The sequence below is a fragment of the Triplophysa dalaica genome, chromosome 10 (assembly GCF_015846415.1).
Source record: "Triplophysa dalaica isolate WHDGS20190420 chromosome 10, ASM1584641v1, whole genome shotgun sequence".
Taxonomy (NCBI): Eukaryota; Metazoa; Chordata; class Actinopteri; order Cypriniformes; family Nemacheilidae; genus Triplophysa; species Triplophysa dalaica.
Window position 1 is genome coordinate 21498465 of NC_079551.1, and position 22060 is coordinate 21520524.

The 22060-nt window shown below is 38.3% G+C and overlaps 2 protein-coding genes across 2 annotated transcripts in view; both read right to left on the reverse strand.

Annotated features, from left to right (window-relative positions):
- Nucleotides 1–8627, reverse strand: part of LOC130430691 (mucin-2-like) — a 30905-nt gene extending 22278 nt beyond the window's left edge. The window contains exon 1 of the mRNA XM_056759832.1: nt 8452–8627. Coding sequence (XP_056615810.1) covers nt 8452–8627 — 176 coding nt within the window. The remainder of the gene's footprint in view (nt 1–8451) is intronic.
- A 5475-nt stretch (nt 8628–14102) lies between these two features.
- Nucleotides 14103–16094, reverse strand: LOC130429393 (uncharacterized). Its single transcript, XM_056757930.1, has 2 exons — nt 15598–16094; nt 14103–15535 (listed from the first exon to the last, which is right to left on the reverse strand). Exons 1-2 carry the CDS (start codon nt 15735–15737, stop codon nt 14956–14958), a joined length of 720 nt encoding a protein of 239 aa, XP_056613908.1. The 5' UTR covers nt 15738–16094; the 3' UTR covers nt 14103–14955.
- Nucleotides 16095–22060: the final 5966 nt, after the last annotated feature.

Sequence of the window (22060 nt, forward strand, 5' to 3'; positions counted from 1 at the left end):
TGTGTGTTCTTCAGTTGTAGTTGTTTGTGCAGTGGTTGTAGTTGTTGGTGCTTTAGTTGTAGTGGTTGGTGCAATAGTTGTAGGTGCATTAGTTGAAGTTCTTTGTGCAGAAGTTGTGTGTGCTTCAGTTGTAATTGTTGGGGCAGTGGTTGTAGTTGTTTGTGCTTTAGTAGTAGTTGTTGGTGCAGTAGTTGTAGTTGTTGGTGCAGTAGTTGTAGTTGTTGGTCTATGGGTTGTAGTTGTTGGTGCAGTAGTAGTAGTTTTTGGTGCAGTAGTTGTGTGTGCTTCAGTTGTACTTGTTGGGGCAGTGGTTGTAGTTGTTTGTGCTTTAGTAGTAGTTGTTGGTGCAGTAGTTGTAGTTGTTGGTCCAGGGGTTGTAGGGTTTGGTGCAGTAGTTGTAGTTGTTGGTCCAGGGGTTGTAGTTGTGTGTGCTTCAGTTGTAATTGTTTGTGCAGTGTTTGTAGTCGTTGGTGCGTCAATTGTAGTTGTTTGTGCAGTAGTTGTAGGTGCAGTAGTTGTAGTTCTTGGTGCAGTAGTTGTTTGTGCTTCAGTAGTAGTTGTTGGGGCAGTAGTTGTAGTTGTTGGTGCTTTAGTAGCAGTTGTTGGTGCAGTAGTTGTACTTGTTGGTGCAGTAGTTGTAGTTGTTGGTCTAGTAGTTGTGTGTGCTTCAGTTGTAGTTGTTTGTGCAGTGGTTGTAGTTGTTGGTGCTTTAGTTGTAGTTGTTGGTGCATCAGTTGTAGTTGTTGGTACATCCGTTGTAGTTGTTGGTGCATCAGTTATAGTTGTTGGTGCAGTAGTTGTAGTGGTTGGTGCAGTAGTTGTAGTTGTTGGTGCAGTAGTTGTAGTTGTTGGTGCAGTAGTTGTAGTTTCTGGTCCAGGGGTTGTTGTTTTAGTTGTTGGTCCTTCAACTGTAGTTATTGGTGCAGTGGTTGTAGTTGTTGGTCCTTCAGTTGTAGATGTTGGTGCAATAGTTATAGTTGTTGGTAGTTCAGTTGTGGTGGCTGCTGTTGAAGTAGTCATAGCTGCTGACAACAGAGTAAGGCACATTAAATTATTTTAAAACACATTATGTGCTTATACATCTCATAATGTTCTCCACTGTGTCAGTAGCAAGCAAAAGCACATTGTCTTAAGTATTTTAATTGGAGGTTTCTTACTGCCACCTATTAATAGTACAGATCATCAACATTTTAGCAAGGGCCCTAATATACACCCAAATTGATGTGATGCCAGGCACGATGCAAGTATTTCTTGTCTAGTTTCAGCCCAACGCAGTCATCATTTTCATATGCAGCACCACATTGCCGATGGTTATGCTGGTCTAATAATTTGTGTGTTCAGATGCATTGTTGGTATGTTGCTATTTTAAGGCATATTCTATAATGATTAAATCTAATAAACTATTTATTTTATTTTGTTGTATTTTGATTTTCTTAAATAAATAATCTGTTAAATGCATCATGTAACTTTGTGGAACTTTTGAAATAATTGTTCGACCTAATTTATGAAGTTGATTTAGAGGCCTTAGTTATAAATAACCTGACACAAATCAATTGTATGAAATATCATCACATAAATTTGTAATGCATGTGATTAAATCTAGAAGATGATGTGATTTAATCCCAACAGAGAGCGGATAAAAGCTATTATTTTTTGGATGTTAAATTACCAACAACTGAGGCTACCGTAACTGTGAAGTCTGATAGAAATGAGTGGCACTAAATCTCTGGCAAAAACACCATGTTCAGCATTCAACTGACTAACCTGTAACAGTCTAACTCTGTTATATTTAATACTCATAAAAAAAGGTGTTCTGCAAAGCTATCTTTCCATAGCTTCAACTCTGTTCCTACATGTAAACAGTGTGTCAACTGCACTCTTTGTTAGCAGATTGACAAAATGTTAGAGCTCTCTCAATGTAAGTACACGGGAACTTGTTCATCAGGTTTTGTCTGTTTTTACTGGAATCAAAGTCCTGCCTTTGTGCTGTGCTTTGGTATGTAGTAAGCAATCATGGAAGCACTAGTAACAGTGTAGGTAACCAGAGGTAAAGTGACCTACCTTCCCAAACAGCTGCTTTGAATACCTAGTGACATAACATATAAACTACACAGGCACATTGACCATATGTGATTCTTTCTAGAACATTTTGTTACCGGAAATTATAGAAGTGCCTCGCAAAACCAACAATAAAGACGGATTGAAATATACCTGCCAGGACAGCAGAGACTGATATGACAAAAAATGTCCGCTGAAAAATACCGCAATTTCCATCTGCAGCAATGTAATTCAATGTCTGCAAAACTGTCAGTCATGTAAGATATATGATCATGGAATGTACATAATGGTGCAATTCTTTCTATAAATATGTTTTGTAACATTTGATTTTGCCTTTTCAAAGCAATGGAAACACAAATATTCAAAAAGTAAAAGTGAGGCTGTTTTTTGGATTCCAGATTTATCAACCAGTTGTTAATTATAACCTTATGTTTGGTTTTCAAATGAAATGCAGATGAAATTCTGATGGTTAAGTATGTGTAAACCAATATTTAAATATGTGTCCTGAGTGTGTCACTCCATTAAAAATGTATTATTAACCAAATGCAACCAATTTTGAATAATTAAAAAACCTGCCAAGTAAATAAAAGAAGTTATCAAAATCTTGAAGACATGAGAAGTAGGGGCCTACTCTCTGCTCTTAAACTCTGGGGGCATGTCCAATCTCTCCCCAGTATATGTCAAGAGTTTACCAGGAAAATTTGAATTCAAACCTTTGTATTTGTAATATATTTTGAGTTAGCAATAACAATTTAAACTAAATAGCATGAACACAAATCAAGTAAATATTAAAGAAATTAATTTTATTTAAGAACCCTTAAGATTTCACTGCTTGCTTTCTAGACCAAGCAGCGACATCTGCTGATAGGCACAATGGTGTGTTGTCGCGTGAAGATTCCAGCTGAAGATAATGTGGAAACAACGTTCGCTCCCTTTACCAAGTGCATTCTAAACATCTACATAATGGCACGTAAATGTCCTGTTCACTCCAAAGTCTAAACTCCAATGGCTCTGATCTTCGAAGGGAGTAGGGTATAGGAAAGATGACTTCATTTGGAATTTTACCGGTGACGGTTTGGTACGAATACACGTACCATTTCACCCCTACTGAACGCACAAAAGTTTTTTTTACAATTTTCCATACTGAGAATACCGTAATGTCAGCCAAACTATACAGTAACACAAAATGTGATATGGGATATTTGAAGATTTTTTTTAACATAAGTCGTTAAAAGTCATTTGAATGAAAACTTATTACGAATAAAAAAATCTGTCGAGTTTGTAAAAGATATTTGCCAAATAAGATTCAATGTTCTAGAGTTTTTCATCTGAATAATTTCTGAATAAATGCCAGATGCTTATATTCATCACAAGCCTGCAGAAGATGAGATTAGAAGGGTCAGATGGGTGATTGGTGATGGGTGTAATTTAATATTGAAAGACTCATGATACATGCATTTTACACTACAGTATTTGTATTTGTTTGAGTTTAACACAATGCACTTCATACACAGATCAGACACCTGCAGCTGCATGTATGCATGTAAAATTAAGAAGACATCTTACCTGTCAGTAAAACAAATCCAACATATGCAAGGCGGCGAAACATGTTTACAATGTTTCTGATCAGATGAAAGCAAGTGCTGTGACATCTAAATTGAAACTAAATCTTCGTGGTTGCTCTGAGTAATGGCTATGTAGGCATTCACATATTATGAATGATTTAAAAACATACTGGCTGAGGTCTGACCTCAGTTTGATATAATACAGATACTATCCCTAAACTCCACCCATCTTTTGTTATTGTTTTAAAGGTATGCACTGTTGTTCACTAAAATAAAATATGTTATTGAAATACCGTAATGACTTAAATAAATAAATGTATACCCTCGGATAATGTCATATTTAGGCCTAGGTCTTGCAAAAACTTCATAAAAAAAGAACATGAATTTATATATATATCTATAAAAAATATAATTTTTAGTTCTAATACTTTCACTTTTTGTTTTGGTCCAACTACATCACAACTAACTGTCCTCATGTATTGCATTAAACAAGTAATTTCAAATCAAACTTTTTACTTGAAATGTTGTATTAGGATTACTTGAAACTTAAAGATCAGAAAAATAGAAATGGTGCTTAAAAAATATGGATGTGTTGGTCCTCATAGCTCACTCTAATTTTAATTAAATGGAGAAGGTTGTGTTTCTTTTATTTCCTGGTTTTGCATGAATAACAAAAATTGGAGCTATGTCTAAGAGAGAATGCAGACCTTCTGGATCACGGGTGGATTCTTCCTTGTGCAATTGTACACCCAATCTTTGATTTTATATTGAATTTGTTTGTCTTGTTTATTAATAATATTCGATTTCCTTTTGAGCTAAATAATAGTCACATATAAAATGTGAGTTAATTGTTTCATACCAAAAATAAGTCTGATTTAAAAAAAAAATTAAATGGTTTGAAATGTATTTTATACACCTACCTTAAACATTTATGGGAGAAAGACATTTGTACATACAGTACATCATTTTCGCAGACACAAACTAAGAGAAAAGTCTAATATAAAAAAAACAGAATGTTCTTGGCTGATATCTGCCTGACGGGTTATTAAAATCCTGATAGAAATTCCGATAATGTTGATTGTTTAAACATAATTTGGTATTGTTGCTATTACATGGCCGTGCATCCACAAACACACTGATTGTATGACTGATTTCATCCGATCCTATCTTTCATTTTTGACAGAATACTAATAAAAATAGTAACTGTTCTGAAACTTTATCCAAACAACGAGAACGCACACATACACATGCAGACACCAGGCAGGGAAGCGGATCCTTAATGCAGTTTAATAAAACCAATTAAAGATACAAAAGAACAGACAAACTCCAAACAATGACCTGCAAACAAACAAAGGAAACACAATGGCTATAAATAAACAGGGAAAACGAGATAATAAGACAGAAACTAATAAACATGAAAACTACACATAAAAACCTAAGAACAAACTCTGTTGGACGCCTAGCAATAACTTCTGGGACATAAAGCGGGTTTGATATGTGAATGCCTGCATTCGATGTATTCATGATATCAAGAACTTTCATACGTTCTCTGTACTTGTGCTCTTTAGTATTGGAACCGATTTTTGAGGGTTGATGATGATAGCGGATAAATGCAGTACAAAGAAAGAGACAGAAAATCACCCTAAGAAAATGAGTATGCAAAATACAAATAATCATCTCTTACTGCTAAATATTAGATCTCTCTCTAATAAGGCACTTTTTGATAACGATATGATAACAGAACATAAAATAGACATGCTCTGTTTGACAGAAACATGACTAAAACAAGATGATTATATTACTTTGATGAATCTGTCCCCCAAGATTACCATTATAAACACAAGCCTCATCTAAAAGGCGGAGGGAGAGGTGTCGTTGCACTATACAATAATTATCTTAGCATCTCCCACAAGTCTCACTCGAAATACAATTATTTTTAGGTCATGGTACTTCATGTATCAACACCTAATACTAAGGACAAAACATTTTTTAAATGTATTCTAGCTGTTGTATAAAGGCATCCAGGGCACCACACAGATTTTATTAAACAATTTGGTGGGTTCTTATCAGAACTTGTACTTGCCGCAGATAGAGTCCTTGTCGTTGGTGACTTCAACATCCTCTTGCTTATTACCTGTAAAGCCCTACATGGTTTTGCTCCGCAGTATTTGAGCAAACTTCTTTTGTGTTACAGTCCTTCATGTGCATTACGATCTCAGGCGTCATGTCAGTTGGTAATACCTAGAATTTCCAATTCAAGTGCAGGTGGAAAATCCTTTTCCAATCTAGCGCCTTAACTTTGGAATAGTCTTCCCTGCACTGTCCAGGAGGCAGACCCATCTTTTAAATCTTGTACACACTACACTTCCATAACATAAATCCTCTGAGGGTTCAGGCTGCATTAGTTAGATCAACCGGAAGCAGAAACACTTCCAATAACAACTGATGTACTTGTTGCATCAAAGAGTGCAGAACAGTACTCTACTCTCAGCCAGTCTTGTCTCATTGTTCCAAGGTTACCACAGTGACCAGGATGCAGTTCATGCCCAGAACTGATAGCAGAGCTGAGAATGGGAAGTGGCAACCTGACATGAGCTGAGATGATACAGCTGGATAAAGAAGGACCCGGCGACTTGACAGGACTTTACTAGAAAATGTCAAATGCTATTAGATTATTAATGATAATCTTAAATCTATAATGTTCCGTATTAGCAAATGTTTTTATTTTGCCTTGTTGTGCAAGCACTCTCGAGCTTGTGTAGAGGCAGCAGCTTTTGCCAGCGTGGAACTGGAATCCTCTGGTTGTGTCTGCGCGTCCGTGTGTCTTTGTCTATGTGTGATAACGTATTTCCCTATGTGGAAATGTATGTCTTCTGTGCTTTCACCTTTTTCTTATTTTTACAGGTATATAACTTTAATTGTTTTGCTTAAAGTCAATATGTCTCATATACAGTTGCTTTGTAACAATGAAAATTGTAAAAAGCGCTAGATGAATAAAGTTGAGTTCAGTTAAGTAGCGCTTACAATTTTAAAGAGACATAACAAGTCACCTTAAAATAAAAGTTAAAAGTTAAAAGTTTTTTTTAATAACAGATTTTATGGTTAAAACAAGAATAAAATGCCAATGGGGATGAGAGAACACAAACTAAGATATTTGAAAGAATGTCAGTAACCAAACAGATCTAATTCCCCATTTACTGCCATAGTAGGGAAATTAAATACTCTGGTAGGGAATGGGAGATGCGATGTAAATAGTGGCAGAATTCTATCCCTTTTATAATTTTTATTGCATTACATTATAGTACATTATAAGGTCGCTGCTATTTCTTATGGCAATATTTCATAATACATTGTCGGTATGCAGGTGAGGTGAGAGAATACAAACAATATCACTGTCAAAACCATCACTTCATTGGAACGGGGTGTGTGCAGAATATTTTTTCTTTTGTGCTATTGTAGTTTATTTATAAAGGATTCTTATGGTTACAACGGCATGAATCATGTTCAAAGATTCAAGGAAATACTGGTATAATTTTTCATTTCAAATTTGTTTGTCTTGGTTTTGTAACAGAAACAAGGAATGAAATAAACCATTCAGACCAGATTTCACAGACAACGCTTAGCTTAAGCCAGGACTATGCCTCAGTTGAATTAAGATACTGTATTTATTTTGCTGTTATAAAAATGCCTTAGTAGGAATCCATTACTGGTATGCATCTCGAGACAAATCAATACCACTGATATATTTTAAGATATTTCTGGGCAAGTTATATTCAGGTAAGACAGGGCAAACATTCATTTTAGTCTGGGACTAGCCTTAAGCATTGTCTGTGAAACCGGGCCTTAATGTCTAAAAATGTATTACCTTCTTTAATTAAAGGGGCATTTCACTTAAAGTCTCTATTTCCTCAACCCCAAGTTGTTCCAAATCTGTTTATATTTATTTGTTCTCTAATAGTTCTTGGCCAACATCGACTACAAGAAGAACAAATTACTTTATACTTTTAATTGAAATGAATAACAAATAGATACACAAGCTTATAGATACAGGAGGAGATATACAATTAGCAAAAATAGTAAATCAAATTATTTAAGTCTCTAGATGTTGTTGACTGTAGCAGATGCTGAGGCATTGAAAACCATTATCCATTATTATTTAAAACTTTGAAGCCATCTGCTGGTAAGAGAGTTAATTGGAACATAGTTGCTCTGGCCAAATATCAAATTTGCAGGTTGAAATACAGAGCTGGCTCCAGTTCTTCTGGGATCCTGCAGTGGACAAGAGTATTTGAGTGAAAAATGAATAAATGTGCTTGAAAAGTTCATTCGACAATATTGTTCAAAAGTAAAAGTCTCATTTATTGTCAATTCTGCCACATGTACATATATGAAGAAGATTGAAATTGCATTACTCTCAGACACATGGTGCATTCAAATAACACTACACTGAATAAAAAACTATATATAAAAAATACAGATTATACATATTGGTGAGTGGAAAGACCTTCGGATGAGGTCAGAGTTCAGTGGTGCATGGGGCAAGAGAGGGGAGGGGTTGCAGGCTGGGGAGGGAGTTTAGCTTCCTGACTACCTGGTGGAGGAAGCTTTCCTTTAGTCTGCTGGTCCTGGCCTGGAGACTCTGCAGTCTCCTCCCTGATGGTAGCAGCCTGATGAGGCTGTGTATCAGGTGGGTGGGATCAGCTGCAATTCAGAGAGCTTTGCGGAATAGACAGGTTCCATATATTGAGGGGTGGGAGAGAAACACAAATGATCTTCTCAGCTGCTCTCAATTTGCGCCTTGCAGCAGGACGCATTACAGGCACCGTACGACATAGTGATGCAACTAGTCAAAAGGGTCTCAATGGCGTCTCTGTAGAAGGTGCACATGATGGGTGCTTGGGCTCTGCCTCTTCTCAGTTTGCGGAGCAAGTAGAGACGCTGCTGTGCTTTCTTGGCCAGTGCCGTGTTGTTGTTAGTCCACGAGAGATTCTCGGTGATGTGCATCCCCAGGAACTTAGTGCTACTCACTCTCTCCACAGTCGCAGCATTGACAGTCAGAGGAGCATGCCGAGTGTGTACTCTCCTGAAGTCAACAACAATCTCTTTCGTCTTCTCAACATTGTGTATTAATGCAATAACATTGAAATAACCTTTTTCAGGAAACACAATTTTATGTGTGCTTAGTACCTGAAAATATATCAGAAAGAAAGTGATTATTATATAATAAAAATAATAATACATTTATATCAAAATATGTTTGGTGTAATTATTACAGCTCTAATAATATACAGATTTGTGTATAAAAATATTATTTCTTTGCAATTGAGACACACTTAGATACTTGACATACAAATCTCATCAATGGTGACAAACAATCCTGACTGAGTTTGGAATTATGTATCTAGCATGCATTGCAGCATTAAGCAGTTCAGTTGATTGTCACCATTGTTGAGATTCATATGTGGATTGTTGACTGATGTTATAGTTAGGAAGCTATAGTTTATTAATGAGAGACAGTAATCCAATATAAGAAACACTGATCACACTAATAGAGACAACAAAATTCAACCTCAATAAGAGCTGTATGACCTTCAGTGTGAGCATATATTTTTCTATAGGTCAAGGATCCAGGAACTCCCTAGAGGAAACACTGATCACTGTGATGGGGACATTTGTTAGCTGGGAACTTCCTTAAAATGTTTGAAAAACTGGACACTTTTAAGTTTTTTTACACGTTTTAAAAACATGAAAAACCTCTTAGGAACGTACTTATAACAAATTTATGTTAGCTGGGTATCCCCTTCCAAAGGCTCCGGGTGTCTCTGCTGTGACTAAAGCGATGGACTAGAGTAGAATACTGTTCTGCACTCTTTGATGCAACAATTACATCAGGTGTTGTTGGAAGTGTTCCTGGTTCCGGTTGATCTAACTTATGCAGCCTAAACCCTCAGAGGATTTATATTATGGAAGTTTGGTGTATACAAGATTAAAAATATGTGTCTTTAGTCTAGATTTAAACTGACAGAGTTTGACCCGGACAGTGCAGGGAAGACTATTCCAATGTTGAAGCGCTAGATAAGAAAAGGATCTACCACGTACACTTGATTTGAAATTCTAGGTATTACCAACTGACAGGATGTCTATGAGTGTAATGCACGTGGAGGACTGTAATACAAAAGAAATTCGCTCAAATACTGAAGAGCTTAACCATGTAGGGCTTTATAGGTAATAAGCAAGATCTTAAACTTAATGCGATGCTTTATTCACAAGTTCACCTGAGCAGATAATGAAGATAGCAGGGGTAGTAAAAACTATGCAGGTTTTGCGTGCTGTCCGGGTAGCGGGTTCCGAGCTTGCAGGTTCCTTCCGAACCCGGAACGCTCCTGCCCCCCAATCGTGGCGAGTGCATCGAGCTCGAAAACGGTTGAACCCAGACCTCACCACCCGGAGTCCTACTATCAACAAGATCTCAAGTAGATGAGCCGGGGAGGTGTTGAGGTGTGTAATCCTTTAGATATGGCTTCAGATAAGAATCTTTGTCTACTTATGTGCTGGTTGCGAAGCAGCCGGTCTTAATTTTATGCTCTGGCTTGTTCGTCAACCATTAAAATCAATAGGTAACAAGTGTAAGGTTGACAATATCGGGGTTATTTTGCTCATACATTTTTGTATTTGTAGGAATTTGGGCTTCTGCGTTCTGAACCAGTTGGAGTTTTTGTAATGAGCCTGCAGGCAGCCTCCTATCTAGTCTTGATTTCATGAATGCAGTCATCTGACAGTGACACCATATGACGTAGTTTAGATATATTCTTAAAATGGAAAGACACAATTTAACAGGTGCTGGCGACATGGCTCTCAATTGAAAGATTGCTATCGAATAGATTGCAAGATTCTTAGCTGTTGACGTGGGTTTTTTTGAGCTTCCGTCAATACCTAAGCAGTTGTTACATACGGCGGTTTTCTGTCCAATCAGTCGCACTTCTGTTATGTCCGAGTTCAGTAATTAAAAATTGTTACTCATCCAGTTTTTTATATTGATTATGCATTCCATAAATCGATGGAACTGCTGTGTTTCATGAAGCTTCGATGAAATATAAAGTTGAGTATCATCAGCATAACAGTGAAAGCTAATTCCCTGTCACTTTATTATATCTTCTAGAGGTAGCGTGTATTATGCAAAGAGCAGACGCCCTAAGACTGAGCCCTGTGGTACACCGTACTGGACTTGCGATTTGCGTAACACCTCATTGTTTATTGCTTCAAATTGATAACGGTTGGTTAAATAAGACTTAAAGAGTAAGTAGCATATGATTTTTAAGGTCCTACTTTGGTTTATGGAGTGTTCAACAACAAGTTTATGTACATAGCAGTTGTGAAAAGACTATTATTTCATAATGATAGGTAATTATTCTTACCTTACTTCTTGACTGACTCTCAAATTCAATTCAATTCAATTCAAGTTTATTTATATAGCGCTTTTCACAATGTGTATTGTTTCAAAGCAGCTTTACAGGGGCAAACAGGAAAAACAGAAAAGTTAAAACACAGCACAGTGCATGGTATTTATACAACGAGGAAGTTCATTCTAATAAATAACATCTAATTTCTAAATAAATAAATAAATAAATGAATGAATGCAGTCTCCCGGTGAGCAGGCCAACACTGCCCTGCTGTGGCGAGGAACCCAAACTCCAATGATTGATTAATGGAGAAAAAAACCTCGGGAGAAACCAGGCTCAACCGGGAGGGCCAGATCCCCTCTGACGTGTCATAGCTGCACTCAGACTGGTGACATGTGATTTTAGTTTAGCATTTAATACCAAATATTGTAACTTCAGCATTAATAAGACAAATAGTCCGTCTTTGCTCTTGGTTGGGGATGTAGTGGTCTGAGCTGGGATGGTCCGATGGTCATATTTCTCTTGGCAGCTGGTGGAATTGCCTTAGATGGAGCTGGGATGGTCAGTCAGTCTGCAGCTGTATCTGGTGTAATCTCAAATTGGGGATGGGCATCTGTCGGTCGTCTGGACATGGTGGAACTTCTTCCTACCTCGGGATGGGCATGGGGATGGGCATCTGTCAGTCGTCTGGACATGGTGGAACTTCTTCCTACCTCGGGATGGGCATCCCGAGGCAGAGGCGGAAAGAGAATAAAGAGAATAATTAGCGTAGCTGCTGTTCATTAACTATGCATTAAGTGAAAGCTTGGCTGAAAAGAGGTGTCTTTAATCTAGATTTAAATTGGGAGAGTGTGTCTGACCCTCGAATAGTATCAGGAAGGCTATTCCAGAGTTTAGGTGCTACGTATGAGAAAGCTCGTCCACCTTTGGTGGATTTTGTTATTCTAGGTATTGTCAAAAGTCCTAAGTTTTGAGATCTCAGCGAGCGTGATGGGTTGTAACGTGATAAAAGCTCGGTTAAGTAAGTAGGTGCTAAACCGTTCAGGGCTTTGTAAGTAATTAAAATAATTTTAAAATCAATGCGATACTTAATGGGTAGCCAGTGAAGCGATGATAAAACTGGGGTTATGTGATCGTATTTTCTTGACCTAGTAAGAACTCTGGCAGCTGCATTCTGAACTAACTGTAGTTTGTTTATCGATGATACAGGACAACCACTAAGTAGAGCATTACAATAGTCAAGCCGTGAGGTCACAAATGCATGAATAAGCTTTTCTGCGTCTGCAACACATAAACTATTTCGTAATTTGGCAACATTTCTAAGGTGGAAGAAGGCTGTTTTTGTGATATTTGAGATGTGATTTTTAAATGACAGGTTGCCGTCTAATATAACGCCTAGGTCTTTAACTGTATTTGTTGGAGTAACAGTGCAGCTTTCAATTTGCAGGCTGTAATCGGAGATATTCGGTTTACTTAATTTTGGTGCTATAAGTAATATTTCTGTTTTGCTAAAGTTTAAAAGGAGGAAATTACTAGTCATCCAATGTTTTATGTCCTCAATGCACTCTGCCAGTTTGGATAGCTTAAAGGAATCATCTGGTCTTGATGAGATATATAGCTGAGTATCATCTGCATAACAGTGGAAGCTAATTCCATGTTTTCTAATAATGTTGCCGAGGGGCAGCATGTATATGGAGAAAAGCAAGGGTCCTAAAACCGATCCCTGAGGTAATCCATAATTGACTTGCGTAAGATTTGACGATTTCCCATTTAAATGGACGTTATTGATATCGGTCTGTTAAGTAAGATCTGAACCATTGCAGTGCCTGTCCCTGAATACCGATATAATGGTGTAAACGATCTAGTAGTATTTTATGGTCTACAGTATCGAAAGCAGCACTAAGGTCAAGCAGGACTAAGAGTGAGATGTTTCCTTTATCTGAAGCAATAAGAAGGTCATTTGTAATTCTAACGAGCGCAGTTTCAGTGCTGTGATGCGGTCTAAAGCCAGACTGAAACTTTTCGTGCATGTCATTATTTTGTAGGAAGGTACACAGTTGAGTTGACACTACTTTTTCTAGTATTTTAGACAAGTACGGGAGATTTGAAATCGGTCTATAGCTTCCAAGTTCATTTGGGTCTAAATTTGGTTTTTTGATAAGAGGATTAATTACAGCCAGTTTAAAGGGTCCTGGGACATGTCCTAGATTAATAGACGAGTTGATTATGTTACAAATGGGCTCAATTACAGCAGGTAGTAACTCTTTTAATAAAGTAGTCGGAATGGGGTCTAATAAGCATGTCGTCGGTTTGGATGTTGCAATAATTTTAATTAAATCTTCCTGATTTATAGGAGAAAAACACTCTAGCTTTTCTTTTTGGGTGACGGTTGAAACTAATTCTTCCGACAAACTTGGAGGTTTGGTTTTAGCTATGTTGTCTCGTATTATTTCGATTTTCTCGGTAAAAAATTTCATGAATTCATTGCTACCAAGGTGCGGCGGAATACCCAGGTCAGGTGGAGTCTGTTTGTTTGTTAATTTAGCAATTGTACTAAATAAAAACCTTGGATTGTTTTTGTTATTTTCTATGAGGTTACGGAAGTGCTCGGCTTTTGCTGCTTTTAGTGCCTTTTTGTAACAGCTTGCACTCTCTTTCCATGTAATTTTAAAGACCTCTAATTGGGTTTGTTTCCATTTTCGCTCCAGTTTACGCGTTTCTCTTTTTAGGGCGCGAGTGGTGTTATCATACCATGGTGCTATGTTCTTTTCATTTATCCTTTTTGACTTCATAGGTGCGACCGCTTCTAATGTATTAGAGAAAATAGTGCCCATGTTGCTGGTCATGTCATCGAGCAATTTTATATTCGTTGGAAAGGTTATTAGAGAAGTCAGATCTGGCAAGTTCTTTACGAAACTATCTTTAGTAGTTGAGTTGATTGTTCTACCTTGTCGATAACGAGATATACAACTGATTTCTGCAGTGCGCAGTGTACATATTATAAGATGGTGATCGGAAACATCGTCGCTTTGAGGTATAATATCGATATTGGTTAGATCGGCTCCGTGAGATATAATCAAGTCTAGGGTATGATTAAGGCGATGAGTAGGTCTATTGATGTATTGTGTTACACCACAAGAGTCTAGTAGTTCTTTAAACGCCACAGCTAATGGATCGTTAGCAATATCTACGTGGGTATTAAAATCTCCAACAATCAGTACTTTATCGACGTTAACCAATAGATCCGATAAGAAGTCTGCGAACTCTATCAGAAAATTAGTGTAGGGCCCAGGGGGTCTATACACAGTAACCAATGTAAGAGAGACCAATGATTTTTTACTTTTGTTTGGAACTGTTATGTTCAACGCAAGCATTTCAAATGATTTAAATGTATGCATTGTTCTCCGAGTAACGGTAAGAAAGTCTCTAAAGATTGTTGCGACACCACCACCTCGACCAACCGGACGTGGCTCATGAATATAACCGTAGCTTGGAGGAGTAGACTCATTTAGACCAAAATAATCATTTGGCTTAAGCCAGGTTTCAGTGAGGCAAAGTATATCAAAACTGTTGTCTGTGATCATTTCATTTACAATAACTGCTTTTGGATTTAGTGATCTAATATTAAGTAGCCCAAACTTTAGGCGTTGGTTTTGCTCATTAAATATATTGTCTTTTGGTTTAATCATGATAAGATTTTTTCTCTGACTTTTAAATAAATTATTATTTGGTTGTATTATTCGGGGGACAGACACAGTCTCTATGCATTTGAAAGCAGTAACATTCTTAACAGTTGGGTGAGAAGAACACAGACTGTAGTTAAAATTTGTACTTACTAGTCAAATGGTGCGTAGCGTCTTTGAGATGTTGTCAGACAGAATTTCCGCTCCAATGCTGCTGGGGTGCAGCCCGTCGGGGCGGAAAAGCCTAGGTCACTCCCAGAACAGATCAAAATTATTTACAAAGAGCAGCTTGTGTTCAATACACCATGACATTAACCAATTATTAAGCATAAATAGTCTACTGAACTTTTCGTTCCCTCGTCGGTAAGTTGGAAGCGGCCCTGATACGATGATCCTCGCCGTGGGCGATGCGTTGCGAACAGTATCGACCAGACTCCTGAAGTCCCTCTTCAGGATCTCCGACTGCCGCATTCTCACATCATTCACCCCCGCGTGCAGAACTACGGCTCCTACTCTTGCATCCTCCTTCAGAATCGCAGTTACCTGCGCAGACACATCGAGAACACGGGCGCCAGGAAAACAGTGAGTGCGCACCTTACCTTCATTGAAGGAGGCGCGTACGTTCCGGACGATTGAGTCTCCGATGACCACAGCATTGGATTTCGTCTCGCAGAGGGCGGCATAGCGATTTCTCGTAGAAATCTCGAAGACCGGTCGCGGCGGTGGGGGAGAGGTCATCGCTCCGGTCCTGGATTTCGCCTTCCGCCGTGTGTGTGCAGGTGCAGGAGTGAAGTTCATTTCGGCTCGTCGTGATCTTGAAGCCTGGGCTCTGTGCATAGAAACACACGGAGTAGAAGTGATAGGAGTATTACAATCACGTCGAACACTTACCGCAGCTTTGCGAGCGTCAGCCCGGGATGTTTCCATCGCCGTTTTACGTTCTCGCAGACGTGTTTGCCTCTCGAGTAGATCGTGGATCTGCTTCTCCAATACTTCCAGTTCTGACTGAAGTGCGAAGAAAGATTCATCATCTGCACTCAAAGGTGACGTTAAACACATATCTGAATCATTAGCCATTAGTGGTGTCATAATGAGAACAGTGAGTTAAGCAGTAAAGGCAATATTCAGAAACTAAAGGCTGGGAATGCTAACAGCCTGAGTGCTAATAGCGAATGATCGTATAAAACAAATCTATCTGTGCGTTATATGACGATATTTGGTATGGGATACACTTAAGGATAGGTTTAACCCTCTGTGAGTTATCAATTTACAATATAAATATTAAGAAATAACAGGAATAAACGATATATTTAGAAAAAGTTTGACGGAGCTCTGTCTCAAACCACGCTCTCTCAGCAAACAGGAAGTGATGAGGTCCAGGTGTGTCCAATCAATCCAACTCCTAGTGAGGGATTCGGCTAAAATGATTCATGCCGCAATACATCCGTCTAATCCCCTCCTATCCACTATCCTAGTGTCATGTGATTGGTCATTTGGTGTATTCTGCTGTGATTGGTCAAATGTGTTTGTAACAAGCAAGGCGGGACGAGAGCACTGAGGGAATGACGCGAGTGATGATAATGAGTGTCAGCTGTGCTGCACTTGTATCGCATATCTCTTTGGAGGAGATCAGAAGGATAAAAGGACAAGCGACCGGAGTGTATGACAAGAGAGGACCAGACCTAGATTTTATGTCATGGTTTATAATGTTTGTGTGGCCGGCAGTCAAACCTTGCGGAAGCTGCCAGCATTTACTTTCGTTTTGTGGTTTGTTTATATTTTAATAAAAGTTGTTGAACGTTCGCCGATGACCGCCTCCTTCCTATTCCTTAAACTTGATAAAGCGTTCATCATGTGTCGAAAATGCCTACCATCATTGCTCGATTAATATTTACAGGTTATATATTATATACAGTATATAGATAGAGATGGCGGGATTTTACCTTACCAGTTTGAGCCATAGTCTGACGCAGAAACATTCGTAGACGATAGTAGAAAATAGATAGACGATAATACATTGAACAATTAAATTAGTTCATAGCTATATAAAAAAACTGTAATACCCTGAAAATAACTGTAAATGTTAAGGTTAAATGCAGTAGCTAAACACAGACATAAGGTACACAAATATTTCTTGAAGTTCAGACAAAAATAAATAGTGACACTTACAGGTTGTGATTCGATGGAGATAACAGGTCAAATAAGGTTTCCCTTTCAAGGATAGTCTTTTAACATACAGGTGAACAGGTACAATAGGTGAAAGTGCCAAGATTATTGAAGCAATCTTCGGTGAAATGCACAGTAAAACCCTGGGGTTATACTCCTTTGGTGTCATTGGAAAATGATTTGAAACCAGTGTTTCCTCTGCGGTTCTTCCTTTATTACAAGCCAATAACTTTGTTATTTATTAACCTTAGGACTTACAACTTGGCAGACTGCTTACTTTCAAACAAGGCAACATAACAGACTCCATGAAATGTAATTTTCATGATCTAATGTTACTTGCTCTTTAAACCATTTCAATGCTATTCCGTAAATGTCAACGTAATTTTCGAGTCTATGTAGGAGTGTGCTGTGGTCAATGGTGTCAAATGCAGCACTGAGGTCTAGCAGCATCAATATCGAAACAACCTCTGTTATACGCAAAAGCAGATAATTTGTAACTCTGATCAAAGTCTCTGTACTATAACATGCTCTTAATCCAGACTGGAATTCTTCATTGATGTCATTCCTTTGGAGGAAGGAGCATAATTGAGTTGAAACTCAAAGAACGAATAACTAACAGCCCTAATGTTTTAATAGTCACTGCCTTCGGCGTGGCTTGGCAGCCGTCCAGCTCATTTGGGAGCAGTTCAGGCAGGCAGAGCTGGACCTGTTCGCCTCCCTCCATACCTACCATTGCCAGCTTTGGTAGTCCCTGACTGAGGCCCCCCTCGGCACAGACAAGCACACAAGTGGCTGCGAGTTGTGGAAGTATGCCCTCCCCCTGGTGAGCCTCCTTGCACAGGTCCTCCGAAACATCCACGTCTGGCTCCTGTACAGGACGAGCAGATCCTGAGTGACCCGCCTCCTGCAGTCATGAGCACGATAACTCAGGCCAGAGCTCAAGCCACCAGGCAACTGTATGCCTACAAAGGGCGCCTATTCTCATCCTGGTATTCTTACTGCGGGAAGTTTGGCAAAGATGTGCTAACGGATGTCGTGCTTTCTTTCCTCCAGGAAAGGTTAGAGAGCAACCTCTCACCCTCTACGCTGAAGCTATATGTCGCCGCTGTCACCACACGCTTATGGCCCAACCCCTGCCGTGTTGTTTACAGTACACGCCCTGCGCTTCTACTTGGACCACATGTTGAGCTTCAGAAGCTCTGAGTAGCTCTTTTTCCGTTTTGGAGGAAAGCAGAAGGGGAGAGCTGTGTCCAAACAGAGATTAGTGAACAGGATCTCGGAGGCCATCACTCTGGCGTATCTTTGCTAAGATCTCCCTCGCGTTGTAGCGTCCTCGTGGGCACTGGCTCAGGGTACTTCTCTGACAGACATCTTTAGAATTGCGGATTGGGATAGGCCAAACACCTTACCGAGATTCTACAACCTTTGCATAGAGCTGGTGTGTGCCCCCGTCTTGCACAGCATCAGATAAGACCGCCGGCCGGCTGTTTTCTCACTCTTGGTTCCCATTGGGTGAACCTGTGTTTGGGACCTCCCCTCGTTGGACTCCACTGCTTCTGCATACCCTGGTTGGGGCTTCTACTCTCATGAGATCTCCCCACAGGTGAGTCTGTGTGGGTATTCCACGTATTACCTCCCTACACCAGATGTGGTCTCCGTAGCATCCCTTCCTCAGGCGAGGGGATAGCGTTTACCAGTGTTCCCTCGTCTCTAGAATAGAGTTGTATTTATTTTAGATTAGTGGTGGGCCGTTAACGGCGTTAACGGCGTTAACGCAGTGAGACTCTTATCGCGCGATAAAAAAAATGTCGCCGTTAATCTATTCTCAAAGTTGGGTTGGGAGCTGGGTCTATACTACGCAAGCTATGATGACTTTCACCTTGATATTTTAGCGCGGATGTATACCAGCTTAACTGCACTGTACGGGGCGAGAACAAGATTTTTCAACTCGCGTCATTCGCGGAAGCAGAAGCCGCCTCATCATCTCATAACCAGGGCTTCATTCGCGCGATTCGCTCAGCAAGTAGGTCTATTGGCTCTTTGCATTAACATAAAAAATCACTCGCGCTTGACACGCCATTCGCGTTTGGTCTGAACACAACATAACGTTACTGTGAAATTACCGCATCAAACGTAATGTGCTAACATGGATGCAGCTATGAAGCCGCCGGGTTTGCTTCAGGGAATATTCATTTTTAAGAAGCTTCCCAATAGAAACATCGACAAGACTAATGTTGTTTGCACCTTGTGCAATGCGGAATTGGTTTAAAAAAAAACACTTTCTCTCAACAGGTAGTGGTCTAGCTTTAGTTGAAACCAGTAACTTTGTATTGAGATCTAATGTATTATGGCTCCTGTATGACATATCGCTTGTTGCTCCCTCACTCTTTGTAAGTCGCTTTGGATAAAAGAGTCTGCTAAATGACTAAATGTAAATGTACTGTAGGAGCTTTTCCACTCTCAAGTACCACCTAAACGCAAATCATCCCTTAGCTAATGCGGAAGTAAACACAAGTTCATCTTATTGAACATAATTTAATTTTCATCACCAATTATCATAGTAGAACAGCTTTCTCAAGCAGTTTGGGATGCATTTTGGAAACAGGAGATTTGCCACTGGTCTAATGGGCCACCTGGCTTTAGAAACCCGTTCTCAAAGACTTACTTTTAGTCATTATTTGGGTAGCACACATATTCTGCATGCCTTCGGCAGAATTCAAATGAGCCATTTTAATCTAGATTAATCTAGATTAATCTTGGAATTAATCTAGATTAAAAAAAAATTATCTATACCCACCACTATTTTAGATATAATGTTTCTATAGGCTTTCAAAGTTGAAAAAATGTGTATTTCTACAAAATGCTACAGTAAAATAAGTCCATATATGGTGTCCATATAGTATGGGATGCCCCCTACTGAACCTGACCATCAGTTTTTCTACTTATTAGAAATAGAGTTTCTATAGGCTTCCAAAGTTGAAAAATATGTATTCCTCCAAAATGCTACAGTAAAATAAGTCCATATATGGTGTGCATATAGAGTGGGATGTCCCCTACAGAAACACATCATCAGTTTTATCTACTTATTAGAAATAATGTTTCTATTGGCTTCCAAAGCTGAAAAATACTTATTTCTCCAAAATGCTACAGTAAAATAAATCCATATGTGGTCTTCATATAGTGTGGGATGCCCTCTACTGAACCTGACCATCTGTTTTTTTCTAGTTATTAGAAATAGTTTTTCTATAGGCTTTTAAAGTAGAAGAACTGATATTTCTCCAAAATGCTATACGGTAAAATAAGTCCATATATGGTGTGCATATAGAGTGGGATGTCCCCTACAGAAACACATGATCAGTTTTTTTCTACTTATTAGAAATAATGTTTCTATAGGGTTTTAAAAGTTAAAAATGCATAATTCTCCATAAGGCTACAGTAAAATGAATCCATATGTGGTGTGCATATGGTGTGGGATCCCCTCTACTGAAACTGACCATCAGTTTTTTTCTACTTATTTGAAATAGTTTTTCTATAGGCTTTTAAAGTAGAAAAATTGATATTTCTCCAAAACGCTACGGTAAAATAAATCCATATGTGGTGTGCATATAGAGTGGGATGCCCTCTGCTGAAACTAACAATACATTTTTCTACTTATTAAAAATAGTGTTTCTATAGGCTTTTAAAGTTGAAAAATTAATATTTCTACAAAATGCTACAGTAAAATAAGTCCATATATGGTGTCCATATAGTATGGGATGCCCCCTACTGAACCTGACCATCAGTTTTTCTACTTATTAGAAATAATGTTTCTATTGGCTTCCAAAGTTGAAAAATACTTATTTCTCCAAAATGCTACAGTAAAATAAATCCATATGTGGTCTTCATATAGTGTGGGATGCCCTCTACTGAACCTGACCATCTGTTTTTTTCTAGTTATTAGAAATAGTTTTTCTATAGGCTTTTAAAGTAGAAGAACTGATATTTCTCCAAAATGCTATACGGTAAAATAAGTCCATATATGGTGTGCATATAGAGTGGGATGTCCCCTACAGAAACACATGATCAGTTTTTTTCTACTTATTAGAAATAATGTTTCTATAGGGTTTTAAAAGTTAAAAATGCATAATTCTCCATAAGGCTACAGTAAAATGAATCCATATGTGGTGTGCATATGGTGTGGGATCCCCTCTACTGAAACTGACCATCAGTTTTTTTCTACTTATTTGAAATAGTTTTTCTATAGGCTTTTAAAGTAGAAAAATTGATATTTCTCCAAAACGCTACAGTAAAATAAGTCCATATATGGTGTCCATATAGTATGGGATGCCCCCTACTGAACCTGACCATCAGTTTTTCTACTTATTAGAAATAATGTTTCTATTGGCTTCCAAAGTTGAAAAATACTTATTTCTCCAAAATGCTACAGTAAAATAAATCCATATGTGGTCTTCATATAGTGTGGGATGCCCTCTACTGAACCTGACCATCTGTTTTTTTCTAGTTATTAGAAATAGTTTTTCTATAGGCTTTTAAAGTAGAAGAACTGATATTTCTCCAAAATGCTATACGGTAAAATAAGTCCATATATGGTGTGCATATAGAGTGGGATGTCCCCTACAGAAACACATGATCAGTTTTTTTCTACTTATTAGAAATAATGTTTCTATAGGGTTTTAAAAGTTAAAAATGCATAATTCTCCATAAGGCTACAGTAAAATGAATCCATATGTGGTGTGCATATGGTGTGGGATCCCCTCTACTGAAACTGACCATCAGTTTTTTTCTACTTATTTGAAATAGTTTTTCTATAGGCTTTTAAAGTAGAAAAATTGATATTTCTCCAAAACGCTACGGTAAAATAAATCCATATGTGGTGTGCATATAGAGTGGGATGCCCTCTGCTGAAACTAACAATACATTTTTCTACTTATTAAAAATAGTGTTTCTATAGGCTTTTAAAGTTGAAAAATGTATATTTCTCCAAAACGCTACATTAAAATAAATCCATATGTGCTGTGCATATAGTGTGGGTTGCCCTCTACTGAAACTGATCATCAGTTTTTTCTACTTATTGAAAATAGTGTTTCTATAGGCTTCTAAAGTAGAAAAATGCATATTTTTCCAAAATGCTGCAAAAAAGTAAGTCCATATATGGTGTGCATATAGTGGTTGATGCCCACTACTGAAA